We start from the raw sequence: 16,195 nt of genomic DNA on the forward strand, positions 1-16,195 counted from the left end.
TCAAGAACTTAAAAAAAAAAGTTTTGATTCAATTACACAGCCGTTGTGTTTCAAGAATTGTTCTTTAAAAAAATAGACAAAAGGTCGAACATTAGCGTAGAGAGGGGAGGTATTGAGGAGGGAGTAGCCCCCGTCATATACGGAATAATTTCTGTACGTTTTAAGTTTTAATGTCGCTCCTTACTTTCGGTAGAAAAAACTAGTTTTTGAATTTATTTAGATAATTCTATCGTTTTTCAGATAATCGTAAGAAATCCACCCCCTCAGTGGAAAATTTCCCCACGTAAAATTCCTCTATATAAAGTTTCTCCCTTGTAAAATTCTTCCGCAGGGAAATTACCCCCGGACAATTCCATCCCTGCTACGAATACTTCCCAGAAAATTTTTTGCTTACTATTCTGCCTGAAAAATACTCCTTTCCATACTTTTATTTGAAGAAAGACTTGTATTCATTTAGTTTCTGATCCTTTTTAAGGTCATTGGGGAATATAACCCCCCCCCCCTGAAAATTTTATATCCCAGAAAGTTCCCATGGAGAATTTCTCCTGGTGATAATTCCCCAATAGATTTCTTCCGTGGAAAATCCCCCCCCCCCAAAAAAAAAAATTCTCAAGGGAATTCCAACTCCGCTGAAAACATCCCCCTGAGATTTCCCTCAAAGTATCTCCGCATGTACAATCGGATCAACAACGAGAAAAAAGACAAATAACACACCTTCTGTATGCAAAATCTGGTGAATTCTCCCCATGTAAAATTTTCCTTGAAAAGTTCCCCCCGGAAACTTCCATTCCAATTGAAAATCCTCCCTATAGAAAATCCATCTCCAGAAGATCTCCTTCCTCCTTTGGAAAATGTCGGTATACTTTTCTATAACAAATACTATGTGTAAACAATGGGCAAATTTCATAATTTGCGGCCCTTCCTCTGGTGGTTCTGAGGGGTCATGTCATCTCCAAGGACATATCTATTCATATGCTATCTCAAAATTTTGATTAGACGACTTTCAGGAAAGAAGGGCATAGGACGGGGGCTAGTTGTCCTCCATTTTTTGGTGACTTAAAAAGGACAATAGACGTTTTAATTTTCGTTTGAATCCCTCTTGCGAAATTCTAGTGCTAGGTTCGACATGATCACCCCTGGAAAAAGCAATAACAACAAATAAACACGAATCCGTGATGCTTCTTCTGGCAAACACTATAAAATTTCATTCTTATAGATATAAGCTTGGAACCTCTACAGTGGAGTTCTTTGATGCGCTGTATCTGATGGCGTGATTTCCATTAAAATTCTTTGATTTTTATGGGGTATTTTTGATCTTTTTCGAAAATTTGGCAAATTTTTGTCAGGCCAACTAAATGGGTAACAATAAACTTAAAAAATATTATATATTTAGAATCAGCACAATTAGCTAATCTTTTGGTACATCAATTAATATCAAAATTGATTCCAGATCATCAAGAATCTATTTTTTTTTGCTAACTTTTCATTTTCATTTAGTAATACTTGATAAATAGATAGATGTTTTTGCCTGACTACTGGAAGCCAGATGCGATTGTTAACGAAAAAGGTGCCTGCTTGCCTATTGTTTTGACTGTAGTGTAAAAGAAAGGAGAAATAAAATCGTTAATAGATGAAAGAATACAAACTTGTAAAGAATTTCAAGAGTATTTGCGGATATTTGTCTGCGGGAAAGAGCATGCAACTCTGAAAAGTAATAAAGTTTGTAAAAAGAATAACGTTTGTAAAAAAAATAGTAGAAAATAAGTAGTTAAGCAAATTTAGTAAGTAGTTTTAATACTGATTTGGTGAGAAATGACATTTTTTTTACAAAAATATGTATCCAGCGGGGAAATACTCTATTTTATGTGATAAATTTGCAAAATATGTCCCTTTTATGTCCCAAATTTCTGAAATATGTCCCTTTTTTGCCTTATTATGTCATTTTATCCCGGCACATAGGAATACGTTCTTTGGACATAAAATATGTCCAGTTGGCAACCCTGTGCTTGTAAGGAGATGCCGCTATACGCTAGCGAGTAAATTTAGCATCATAAAATAAAATTTTAATGCAATCTTCAGAAAGAGAATTTTTCAAACGGGCCTTTAACCTTTTAATGGATTTAAACCTGCAACGCCAGATGTAGTAGATCAATATGGGCTGAATTTAATGAAATGGATAAACCCTTCTATGATTTTACCATATACCTGTACATAATTAGCTGATTTACCGTTCTTACATATTCACTTATATTTAGAATATTTAATTTAATAGTGTTTACAACAACAGAGTAACGTAAACTTAACACAACAGCAGCTATGTACCACGACAGTATTTGGTTCAGTTTTAGTTCATCAGCCATAATAGCGAATTTCCCATGAAGAAGCTTATGAACTTATTGCGAGAAAAGAAGACAAAATTTCAGAAATATACCTCATATCCTTGAATGAACTATTTGCAAATAATTTATTTAAATGAGGCGTGTTTTTTATCTTAATTTTAAGTTACCACGATGCATTACTAAAAATCACACTTTCCAGTTATAAGGAACCGAATATTTTGAAATATAATGGGTTTTAATTTCTGGGCTATTTTTTGTAAAAAAAAAAAAAAAAAAAAAAAAAAAAAAAAAAAAAAAAAAAAAAAAATGTACTCACCAGCCAAAATAAATAAAGAATTGAGACCAAAAAAAGCCTTATTACTGTGGATCATAAATTCTGAGATAGCCAATTATTTTACAATTCTCGAAATTAATTTGTAATATTTCTCGGTTTCTGTGAACGCACTGCCTTGAATCGTTCGTAATAACATATGGAGTCTATAAAGACTGACCGGTAATTATGTAGGTTTACTTTAAATTCCAATAGAATGCGAGATAGCATAGCATAGTCTTAAATATTACCTTCGGGAATAAAGGGAGAGTGTTACAGAAAATTCTTTGATGCAATGGGGACGGTTTCTAAGGCCTCAAAAAGCAAATTTTTGACCCGAATTTCCCATCCTTTCTTCAGACCTTATAATGAATATGGGAAAAATATGCCTTATAACCTCCCTTCATTTAAGAATATATATATTTGGACGTACCATCAAAAAAATACTAAGTGAGTGGCAGTTTTTCTCTTGGTGAGGAAAAATTTTAAGTGGGAGATACTATATTTATAGTTTTCTTGAAAATAAGATGATGTTTAATAAAATATGATGAAGGTGTTCCTCAAGAGCATGATTTATCTGAAAACTCTTATTATATCGAAAGGAACTAGGAGAATCGTGGCTTGAACTTTTTCGGAACAACATCATGTCTTAGAAATATGTCTTGTCAAGTTAGGAATAAGAAACTAGCATTTGCAAGAGAAAGGTCCAAGTCGTCGAACTTACAAATAAATGATTATCATCAGTTTACTACTCCTCCTAGAAGAATTACTATCTCTACGAAAATTTCCAGTAAGTTTACGACGAAACAAGGTATTGCATGGATAACACCTCTAAAGTGCAAGGATGTAAACCAATCAAGTCCACCAGAAACTTTGCGTCCCAGGAGCAAAAAATGCCACCAACTAGTGACTAAAAAACCTTACTAACTCGCTATAAGAATACAACGGATAAACGAAATTTCGATAAATATTCAGCTGAAGTCATAGAAATCTGTGAACAGTTGTGTAAAGATGACTTTGAAGACGCAATTGAAGTTATATACGCTGAAGGCATAGAACACACAACGCCTGCTGATGAAATAATCTACATTAGCCTTTTCAAATCCATAAAAAATGAAGCTAAGACAGCAAAACAGTTCGGTGGATGCTTAGAGGCTGAATACCTTAGATATATTGGTCAAAAGAGTAAAAGACAAGTAACAATGGAGGTTATCAAAAGGAAAATGAGTGAGGGGAAAACTGCTGCAGAGCAATATGAGTCTCTGGAATCACTAATTAATAAATTTGGAGAAAACATTTTAAGATTTTACGGCAATATGCTAAAGGAGAACCTCATTTGCAATGAATTTCGCAATGAAGTCATTGCTAAGCATCTAATTGGTATGAAGCAACATGTTGCGATTTGAACAGCGTGTATATTCACGGAACATGCTGGAAAACAGTTCTCTAAGAACAATAAGCAACAGCTTCTTGCCATTCAAAAATATGAAACAGATTCTCAACTACCAATTCAAATAAATTTCGAGTAATGGATTTTATTGATCTTGTTGAATGCCAGTGGAACACTGATCTAGGCCAAGATGATAGTGTTGTAACATCAAAAGTCTCAAAACATACGCCTATAGAAGAAGCCAAAACTGGTGCAAATAAGAATGAAAATCCAGTTATTTTGGAAAATACCAGCAGTATGGCTCCGTTACCAGCAACATCTGAAAAAGAACAGAAAATATTTCTTAAGAGCTTCTTCAGCGAGATTACTAGTGCATCTTCTGATCACTTCTCAACCAAGACTTATGAACTCGTATCACAATTTGGGAAAGAAGATCTTGAGGGAGCAATAAAGATAATATGCAGTGTGGGGCTAAGAGTGGCGAAGATGTTAATATATTTTCTAATCTCCTTAAATCTCTAAGGATATAAACCAACAAAGTGAATAATGTTGACTTGGAAGCCTATCTAGGATCATTAAACGAGACATGTCATGCCTTAAAAATTGGAGAGGAACCAAAACCGTTGTTAAACATGAACTATTCAGAGTTTTTCGGTACTCTTTTGAAGGAAGGTCTTGTTTCTGCTTCGAACGGCAAAGAGGTAATTGCAATAATGATTAAATCTCGACAAGATTCCCCTATAGCTAGGTCATGCAAGTTATTGACATGTGCAGGAAAGAATTTTGCTGAGCAAAATAAACACATCATTACCGAACTGGAAAGTCTCCTGGAAACTCCTAACCTTCTTTCCAACACAAAAAATCATATACTGCGCTTTATGGATCTCGCTTTAGATAGTTGGATGATTTCTTTTGATCTGGATGAAGATGAAATGAGCAATCCTGATAAAGGAATTTCGCAAGAGTCAAACTCCAATATTATCGCTTTTGCTTCTCCTTTCCGAGTTACACTGACTTAGAAGAAAATCACGATAGTAATCAAGATATTTGTGAGATAAAAAAAATATATGAAATTCCTTACATTTATATGGAATGAACAATTACATCTGTTGTTCTCAATTTAATTCTACTATATTAAAAGCAAATTTTTCAGTTACAATTTTTTGTTTTGATTCTATCTTATTGAAACATCAGAGGCAACGCTGTAGCGTTGCCTATAGTAAAGGCCATACGGCTCCAATGTTTTACTGTTTATTTATTATTTTTTTTCCCAGAGGCGCTTCTTATGGAACGGGTCGTCGTAGAAACTTCAAAGGGGGCTTATTCGATGGGAAATCGAGAGTGCTAGTGCTCTATCTAACAGTCCAAAGTAATTGAACGGCAACTAGCCCCCCCCCACGCCCATTACTCCCCCAAACACATCCAATCAAAATTTTGGGATAGCCATTTTGTTCAGCGTAGTTGATTTCCAGATAGAAAATACATTTTTGAGGAGGTTACTCCCCCACACTCATCAGTTTAAGGGTTGTAAGTTACGCCCTGGGGACAGATTAGGATTTTATAGAAAGCGTTGTCGTATAAGCTTCAAAAAAGGCTCATTCATTTGGAAATTCAAAGGGCTAGTTCCCTTTTTAATAGTCGAAAGTGATTGGAGGACAACTAGCCCCCCCCCCCCCCACGGCCATAATTTCCCCAAACACATCCAATCAAAATTTTGATATAGCCATTTTGTTCAGCGTAGTTGATTTACAGATAGAAAATATGTTTTTAAGGAGGACATTCCCCCACAACCCTCAGGGCAAGGGTTTTAAGTTATGCCCTGGGGGCATATAATGTTTTTATAGAAGATGATGTCGTAGAAACTTCAAAAAAGGCTCATTCGATAGGAAATTCAAAGGGATAGTTCCCTTTTTAATAGTCGAAAGTGATTGGAGGGCAACTAGCCCCTTCCCCCCACGCCCATCATTCCCCCAAACACATCCAATCAAAATTTTGAGCCAGTCATTTTGTTCATCGTAGTTGATTTTCAGATAGAAAATATGTTTTTGAGGAGGACACTCCCCCACAACCCTCAAGGCAAGGGTTTTAAGTTATACCCTGGGGGCATGTAAGGTTTCATAGAAGGATGTCGTAGGAACTTTAAAAAAGTTTAATTCGATTGGAAATTCTAAGGGAAACTTCTCTTTTTAGTAGTCAAAAGTGATTGGAGCGTAACGAACCCCCCCTCTCACGCCCATTTTTCCCCAACACATCAAATCAAAATTTTGAGACATCCATGTAATTGAGCGTGGGTTTATGTTTTGGACATTAGTTCTTTGAGGATGACAACTCCCCCACAGCCCTCAGGGCAAGGGTTGTAAGTTATGACCTGGGGGCATATAAGGTTTTTTATAGACAACATTGTCGTATAAACTTCATAGAGGGCTCATTTGATTGGAAATTGAATGTTCTAGTTCACTTTTTAAGCGTCAATAGATATTGGAGGGTAACCAGCTTCCCCCCCCCCAAAAAAAAACATACTATTTTCCCAAATGCATCCAATAAAAATTTTAATGTTGCTATTTTGTTAAAAATAGTTCAAAGATCATATAACAAAAAAATCCGGTGTCGACACAACCCACCCGGGCCCGGAGGCAGGTGTTGTAAGTTATGCCCTGGAGGCATATATGGATCTTATGGAAGGGATGCTCGTATTAACTTCAAAGAGGGCTCATTTTATTGGAAATTGAAACTTATAGTTCACTTTTAAGAGTCAAAAGAGATTGGAGGGCACCTAGCCCCCCCCCCCCCTCCACTCCCTTTTTTTCTCAAACCCATTTAATGAGACCTTTGAGACAGTTTTTTTAAAAATTGTTCAACGAGTACGTAGTAAAAGCTCCGTGGTGACAACTGCCCCCCAGGGCCCAAGAGCAGGTTTCGTGAGTTGTACCCTTGGGTACTATCTTGGTCTTATGGAAGGGATGCTCGTAAAAAATTCAGGGATTGCTCATTTGATTGGAAATTAAAAGTTCTAGTTCAGTTTTTTAGAGTCAAAAGATATTGGAGGGTAACAAGCCCCCACGTCCCTTTTCCCCAAATGCATCCAATAAAAAAGTTGAGATAGATATTAAGTTAAAAATTGCTCAAAAGTCAAATAGCAAAAACTCAGGTTTCGTCACAACCCCCCAAGGGGCCCGAGGCAGGCGTTGTTAGTTATGCCCTGGGGCATATATGGTCCGTATGGAAGGGATGCTTATACAAACCCCAGAGAGGGCTCATTTGATTGAATATTTAAAGTTCGAGCTCACTTTTTAATAGTCAAAAGAGATCCGAGGGCAGCTATCCCCCAACTCATCTGATCCCAAGACCATCCCCCAAGACCTACTGCATCATTGGCGCTTTACTGCAATCTATATGCGTCTTGAACAGTCTTGGAAAGTATAAACAATATCAAATTGAATATTTGATGAACAATGATATTAATTGTTGAAAGATCCATCAGTTCAAGAATTTATTTCACTGTAATTGTATTTTTATTTTCAATACTGTAAGAAGTTGTAATATAATTCATCTTTAATTAAGCGCCAATGACGCGGTAGGCTTTTGGTTTTTATTTACAGTTAAGGAGGGGGGCAGTATCCAAACTCTTGTTTGTAGTAAAATTTAATTCGTCTTGTACAACTTTAGAAAGAACTAATAAATTAAACTGAATATTTGATATAATGATATTAATTGCTGAAAGCTCATCAGTTCAAAATTTTACTATAATTTTAATGTTTATTTTCAATATCAAGCATAAAAGAAAATATTTGTAATAAAATTGGTTTTCAGTAAAGTGCCAATGACGCAGTAGGTCTTAGACTTTTACAGTGAGAGAAGGAGGTCATACCCAAACTCTTGTTTGTGGTGATTTTTGTTCGTTTCAAACTTGATTTGCGTATTCAATTTAAGTTTCACTCGTTCTAAGATTTATTCATTAATTTACATTAATAGCTATTGTATGTTTGTTTGCATTGATTGTTTATTTAACTTCTGTTCGTTTTAAGTTTCATTTATACTTCAATAGGAAGATATTTTTTTTTTTCATTTTAAGCTTGATATTCTTATTCAATCTAAGCATTACTCGCTTTAAGATCTATGTATTCATTTATATTATTACTTGTTGTATGTTTTTGCTATGATTGCTTATTTAATTTCTATTCGTTTTGGGTTTCATTTATTCTTTAATATTAATTTCTGGTCGTTTTAAGTTATAATTTTAAAAGGTATTTGTATCTGCTGAGCTTAAGTTTAAAATGGCCTTTACTTTTCTTTGAAAAACTTATTTTTCGGAAAGTTTTTTTTAATTAATATAGAGAAATGACGCATAGACAAACTTTTAAATTATCATTGGCAATTTTTGAACCAATATGTTTAATTCATCAAAGTAACATTTTGGATTGATGAATCAATAAATGATTCAATGATTGATTTTCGATAAAATTCAAAGAAATGCCTTCAAAAGTAAAAAAGCACAAAAAAAAAGTTATTGTATGTGGCATTCATAGCACTAGATTGATAGTTTAAAATATAATTATAGAAATTCACTGAAGTCTCGGCACCTTTTGTTTTTTCAATATTATGTTTTTTTACATTTTTTTATTATAATAAAAAAGATTTTTTGTTTCAGTGAAGCCCCAAATGATGATATCGCGTTTGTAGGGTTTTTAGGGGTGGTATTCACGGGCGTAATTTGCTATTTTGCAGGGGGAAACTGCCCCTCCCAAACATCGGTTTTCTCCCTCCCCCCAAACCCCAGTTTGCCCCCCCCCCTTCAGGTGAAGTTTAGTTTCTTAAGAAATCTTGTGAAAACTAAGATAAGCCTGCATAATTCAAACATCCACAGAAACGGGTCACTTTTCTTTAGTATATCTTTAGCTTTATGTTACTGTATAGCTAGTTTTCCAGTTTTTGCTGTCATTCTCACGTGATTAGGGAAAATTTGCTCCAATTTTGCCCCCCCCCCAGGATTTCGACGAAATTACGAGTGTTCTATATCCGCTTTTAATGAAAAACCTTCTGGGCAAAATGGAAAAATATGTGCCATTATCCATTTTGGAATGTTTTGGCTGAGCAGTTTAGGTTTCGTTTGAAATTTCGGAGCATGTTGGTCGGAGAATTTGTCGAAATTTCCCTCAAAACAAACCTGTGTACTAAATTCAGAAGAAACAGATGCACTTCATATTGCACAAGCATAGACAATAACATTTATTAATTTCCTGCTATTATTTTTACTTATTCGGGTTTTAGAAATTTTTTCTCTAATATTTATGCTTGTTTCAACCAAACACTGCTCATTTCAACACAGCTGCTGAGTTTGCCAAATAGCTCAACGTAAGAATTTCTGAAAAAAAACTTACAAAAATACACGAATGGAACGTAGTTAGACATAAGCCATCCAACGCACAACATCAAATATTCGCTAAGAAGTTTCCCCGAGGGTTATTTTTTTGTTGCCCAGATATAAGCAGCGTTCAGAAACTGTAATATTTTAAGAATTGAGGCCAAAACTCTTCTTCAGGCACCCCCCCCCCCCCCCGTAGTCTTTGCATTCTATCTACGGAAATAGGCAATAAATTTTAACCTGATTCGCAATGTTCCCTTAGGAGTTAAAGGCTATAAACAAGCATTGAAAACAATTTATCCGTATGTGCCTCAAGGTTTAAATACTTGATGAAATTCCTCAAACAGTCCTCTTTAGAGGCAAGTTTACGATGTAAGGAAATATATAGTTGAGATAGGACATCGCTTATTCAGGAGGGGGACATGTATGTATTTGCCAAATTTGTAATCTATGAAATTTATATTTGCAAACGTTGACAGTAACACGCTGTCTTAGGTAGGACGGTTGTAATAAAAAGACAAACAAGACGAACTTGAAATAATAACAAAAAATATAATAGAATGAATCAAAGTGTTGTTGATATACAAATATGTACTACATAAAAGGACTCTTGAATAATTTCACGATGTTTCTTAAAGATAATAGCATTCGCAGTACTACGTGCATTGAATTTCGTATGGTGACCGCATCTTCTCGGAAGTATTGAATGTAGCCTTAAATTTCAGTGAATCGCAAATATGTACAAAAACTTTTTTTTTATTGGTTCTAAAAATGTCAAGTTGTGTGCCAAATAAAATGTTTTCGTTTGCGGGTAATCTTTTTTGCGCTATCGTAGTTCATTATCCAACCCTGAGATGCCCCCTATTAAAGGACAAACACTAGACTCCTACAAATAAAAAAGGATCGTCTACAATGAATAATTTACCGAGGCTTTAGTTCCGAGAGATATCGTAAATCACTTGTCCCTTATTTTTCTCAGCACTAAATCAATTTACTGTGATGTTTGGCTGCGAGGGTTGTAATTTTGATTTGGTTGTGTATATGACGTACCTGTGCTAGTGTTTGCTATTTCGGTTAATAAAGCATTTTTTTTATCTATCCCAAAGATCTGCAGCCAAAGCGCACATAATTCTTATCGAGACTTACTGTGACAATGTTTCATCAGACACGACAAGCAGATTGATTCCGACGCCTAAAACCTAATGATTTTGAACTTGATTAATAGAATGTGACTATTTCGCTTTTGGTATGATCCAAAATTACTAAAAAAGTCTTAAAATCAGTAGAAAATCTTAAACCCACAAAACAAGTGTCATTACAAAGTACCTTACACGAAAAATACATTACTAACACACGTCTTGGAATGATTTAAAATTATGAGCAGAATAAGAGTCTCAATTAAGAGCAGGGACAGTTTCAAACATTCTGAATATCTTAAAATTAGGTTTATTGACATTTATCCTTTTTGCAAAGCAAGTGAGCCCAGATCGGGCTTAGTTTTTGACATGTATCATATTGCTTCCTCAGTTGAATGATTAAGTAGTGTGGTGTTTCTGGACATCCCAATAAGAGTGTTGTAAAAATCAAATTTATATTTGTAATTTTCTATATTTACATATTTGTAATACTATATTTGTAGGTTCTTAATGACAATTATACCTTTTAAAAGCTTACAATATTTAAGACTAATTTACTGTCTGTGACACATTTAAGAGAAGACGCAAGAATGAGGATGAAGACCAGAGGATTTTGAGCCTTTTTTTCTAGTCCAGATTCTATTGAATCTTATAAACACGTTCTCACATATCTATTACAATCGGTAGGCACGTACACAGACAATTATTTCAAACAAAAACAATCTCGATGTTTTAACATTTTCTGATGGAAGCACCCAGGCGAATCAGAAAAATCAAAAGATTAGGATATGGGAAGTTATGGTACTGACGGCAGGGTTGCCACCCAGCAAGGAAAAAATAACAAGATTTTAATGATTTTTTGGTTGATTTAGAGATTTTGTTAAATAATCTAGTGATTTATGTGCTCATTAAATGGTTTTTTCTTTAGGCAATATAAAAAAATAATTAGAAATAGTGATAAATCACAAGGGGTGGCAACTCTGACTGACGGTGACAAAGTACAGCTTTGGAACGTGGGATTAGAAAACGAAAAACGATTAGAATTAGACGAAAAACGATTGATTAGAAAAACGAGCATTAACACTTTTGTTCCCAATTATTTTTGACTATTACTGTCTATGGAACTTTTGCCAGATTCCTATTACAGATAGTAAACCGATGTTCCAAGCTTCAGTCTTTTCTAGGTTCAAATAAATTATGCCATAACTCTTGACTCTGAATGGTTAATCTCAAATCTTATGATTGAAAGCAGAACAATTTTCAACTGAGTAAATTATGAACGGCGAACATTATTGACACTGCATTTGTGGATAATTTTTATTTAATCGACAAGTGGAACTACAATGTGGTCCTGACATAAACTCTGCAGATAAATGTTTTTTTTTTCATCCCAATTCCTATGCCCTAATGGAAGGAAGACTAAGATGGCTAGGTCACGTATAGGTAAAGCACGATAAATTGCCAAAAACTGTGCATTTTGCTCATCCCTCTGGGGTCAAAGGAAAAACAGTTTGTCCTCGAAACAGGTGGACATAAGAAGGAATTTAAAAGAAACTAGAGCATCATGGGGAAAGTAGAGTGAAGTTTTGAATAGATCGGGATGGACGAGGAAGCTACTCTGCTAGTCCATGACACCTTGGTGATGCTATAGGTTATTAGTAGTAGTCTCCAAAATTGATAGATGTGTTTAAGATTTATCCTTGACCAAAATTGACATCATCTGACACGCAACATAGTAGCTTTGAATTCCAAATGCATATAGCTTATAGCAGGGAACTTGATTTTATTTGTGACAGTCGAGTAGTATAAGATTGTAAATAATTTCACATAGGCAACATAACCAATATTATTCATATAGACCTTTAAATTCCAGTCCTAATTCAATCAAACTTCCTTATCTTAAAGGTAAAAAACGAAGATACACTAAAAGTTCGACATTAAAATTTATTCGAAACAATAAAACAATAAACAAACTTCTATATCACAATAGTTTTAACAAGTATTTCAGATAACATTGAAAAATGTAAAGCGATCAGAAGCATCAGATATATATTAACATAGTTGTTAACTGATTTACTGATGTCAAGTAAAAGAAGAGCTTACAATTAAGGAAGAATAGCGACGAAGGACAAGGGGAAATAAGGGAGTTAACAAATGAAGGTAAGGAGCAAAAATAAAAATGAAAGAAAGAATAGGACAGTAATGAAGAAAACTAATAAGAGGAATTTAGGCAGTAAAATATCGACGCTTGAAGCTAAGTTTTTTGTTGAGCTCTTAAAGGATTGCATAGTGGTTTTCAAATTATTTGAACGTTACAAATTAAGTAACCAAATTCTTCTCTAATCAATCGACAACTTTGCATGGAACAATTTAGCGATGGCAGTAACTCAAAAGACGTTGCCAAACAACGTTAGTTTACGCAGTATTTATGCTCGTATTTCTAACCATTCCTATAAGCAAGAAAAGGATTATTTTGTAAAAAAACCAGAATCTTTTAATTTTCTTGAGAACTGAATAGGATACTAGAAACAGATTGAACTAATCCATCAAGCGGGCTAAGTTTGTTCCATTACGCCTTTAGAATTAGCCGAGACAGGTTGTTACACAGGCAACATTATTCGTATCACCATATTCTCACCGCCAAGCTTAAATCATACCATACTTTAGCAATTCCCGATAAGAGGGAAAGAATTATCACCTTGTATTACACCTATAATACGGTCAATGGTAGCGAATACACAGGACAGGGTAAATATACACATGTGAATTTTTGTGAGTGAAACAATTATATTTGGAAGGGTTAAAAAAGACAGTTTGTTGACCTTGTCCCCACCTAAGTAATGGAATCATATATATATCATTCTATTGTCTACTCATAAGAATATTATAGGAGTGATAAAGGGTGGTATTTTGTATCCCTCTTATTGGGAATGTTGGCAGGTTTTATGGTTGCCTGTGAAAACAGGGTGATAGGAATAATGTATGAATTGATCATGGATGTATTTACCAACCCCAGAAAAGGAATTTAAAGGTTAAGTCGGATTTTAACATCTTTATCCAAAAAATTGGGATAAATAGATTTTCAGTTCAAGGAAGAATTATGAGCCCTCAAAAAATTCAGAAAAAAATTGATGGTTCATAAGCACTATGAGCCAGTCAGATGGATTTACTTTGTCACTGTTTAATAAGGGGGAAGGGAAAGGGTACTTAACCATAAATGGGGCTTAATAAACCCTAACTACAGAAAGAGGACAACCAAATGAGGGAACAGAAAAAATGTATCTTATAAACGAGACAAAGCAAAGATCTTAAATAGAACAATGTAATAGGTAAGTGCTTAATAAATTCAAAGCTTATCAAGACCATTATAATGGGTGTGCAAGTAATATTAACCGTATGAAAGAAGAAAGAAAATTCTTAAGATTTTAATGATAAATTACATCAAATTCTAAACAAATAAGAAAGAAATTCTGAATTATTACAAAGACCTTGAAATATGGACGAATAGTAGTAGTTCAACTGCCACGCAAGATATTAAGAAGGACAGTCAATTTTGCAGCTTATGTTGCTTTCAATTCAGGGTCATACCAAGTCGACCCTGTTTCGCTAACTTATTGCTTGGCGAACAACGCAGAAAACATGCTTTTTGGTACAAGAAATATTTGAGATTTTTCAATCTCAAAAACCAATTGAGGCGAATAAAAATTATCTACTACTACTAAAAACTCACCGCAGCACCATGTTGCCTGAGGCCAACACAGCTAGGCACGCTCCTTCTCCATCCCAATCTATTCAAAGCCTCCCCCTCTTTAGACCCTCCCAAAAATTCCCGTTTCCATGATATCTTACCTGACGACATCCTCCCACCCCAACCGAGGACGACCTGCTTGTCGTTTATCCTAGACGGTTAGCCAAACAGTACAATCATTTTGGCTTTAAAAACTATCGAACGCTGGCTAATGTAACTAGCATTGAAAAAAAGGATTCACAAAACTCAACGTATTGGGGACGAAGTAAACACAAAGTTGAGATAAACACAAAACAAAGGACAACCAAAAACTTAGACATCTAAAGACATATAATTTTAGGACAAACAAACATTAATAGGATCCCTACAAAAACTAAAAATTTAAAACTTCAGTGTATTCAAATAGAGTACTCAAAACACAGGGCAGGGTTGAATAACATCTCGAATAAGGACTAATAGATCCAACTATGAGGCAGTGTACCGAAAAATAGCGTGATAAGACGAGGCAGTGCAAAATTAATGCTCACTTGAGATATAAAGCTTGGAGAAGAGTAAAGCGATCGAAAATCTAAAGCCAGTAAAGACTCAATTTCTTTCTCAGAATGCAGCATTAAAAATTAGTGGCTACAAGAAATTTTAGGAAAAAAATCTTTCAAACTTACAGAATTGTCTAATTATAGTTTAAAAAGTTCCGCTTTGGTTGGTCCTGTTCAGCTGCATATAGGTTCAGTAGCCCTGTCTTCAGAGCTTGAGCACGGTAGGTGCCTACTGCAACCTTTGCTTAGGACCCGCACAAGCCAATTAGCTAGTACTCATAAAGTAATACTGTTTTGGAGATTATTGTGTAACTACCGAGACTAGCGCCACATTACTGAGTAAATAAAGGCCCCCCCCTCTCTTGCTACTAAAAAATAGGCTTTGCCCTAGACTTTAATTCTGATAAATAATAAACACGATTAATTGAGTACTGAAAAAAAAAAAAAAAAACTGGAGAATATTTTGTTCACGGATTAACCACATTATTCAACTGCTAAGTTTGGCCGTGTGTTAATTGACACCACTGAGAATTTTGATTTAAAAAATTGGTTTTCCAACTGATTCTCCAAAAAAGAAAATTCAGTATAACGAGTGTTGAAAAAAATACGATAGGAATTGGAATCCACGTCTTTAGATTTTGGACAGCCACACACTAAAAGACACTACCTAAAACTCCAATAACAATGAAAACATCAAAAGGTTGATTTTGAGTGTTCAATACATCGTTGACTCAGTTTCAACATTTAAAATCTAGAACATAAAACTATAAGGGAAGAACAAGAAACCTAGCAAAACCTATGAATTCTGGTTTACAGCCCTTTGTTCGTAATATTTCTGGGCAGTCTGATAAGATGGGCAGCAATGAAACGAATATTAAAACATACCAAAAATAGTACAGGACATATGAACAACGCCAGAAAAACAATAGACCAAGAACAACGTCTAATTTTTTTTTTTTAAACGGTCAAAACACTGGTTGAAATTGAAAGCACTACACAGTCATCAAACTTAAAATTTTCGTCATTCTGCTACTTAATAATTAGGTAAAAATAAAACCACCTAACAATAAATATTCAGGAGCGTTAATTAAGCAAAAATAACCAAATTTAGCATCCTGACATTTGCATAAAATATAAACGACACTGCAGTGTAAAACAATCAAATCATAGCAACGAAGTGGTATCTTACTATTCATCAAAATTAGGCTCAACAGAAACTCAACTAGCTTTCATCAAATGTCGACTGGGGAGTATTTTTGGGCGTAGTTTCATCTACTTCTTTTATTGAATCAAATTCTTCGTACTGGCGTTTTTCTGCGATTAATTTCTGTCGGACCTAAAGGAAAAAAGAAAAAGAGAAACTGATTTAGAAAA

General features: G+C 34.7%; 1 protein-coding gene across 3 annotated transcripts in view; it reads right to left on the bottom strand.

The window, feature by feature from the left end:
- Positions 1 to 12,445: 12,445 nt before the first annotated feature.
- Positions 12,446 to 16,195, bottom strand: part of LOC148946063 (snake venom 5'-nucleotidase) — a 90,836-nt gene continuing 87,086 nt past the window's right edge. For all 3 annotated transcript variants that reach the window (XM_089098020.1, XM_089098019.1, XM_089098018.1), the window contains one exon: positions 12,446 to 16,157. In XM_089098020.1, the coding sequence (XP_088954146.1) occupies positions 16,044 to 16,157 (114 nt within the window). In that variant the 3' untranslated portion in view covers positions 12,446 to 16,043. The remainder of the gene's footprint in view (positions 16,158 to 16,195) is intronic.

This window comes from Artemia sp. Qi Xiang Cuo, chromosome 12 (assembly GCF_049724085.1).
Source record: "Artemia sp. Qi Xiang Cuo chromosome 12, ASM4972408v1, whole genome shotgun sequence".
Classification (NCBI taxonomy): Eukaryota; Metazoa; Arthropoda; class Branchiopoda; order Anostraca; family Artemiidae; genus Artemia; species Artemia sp. Qi Xiang Cuo.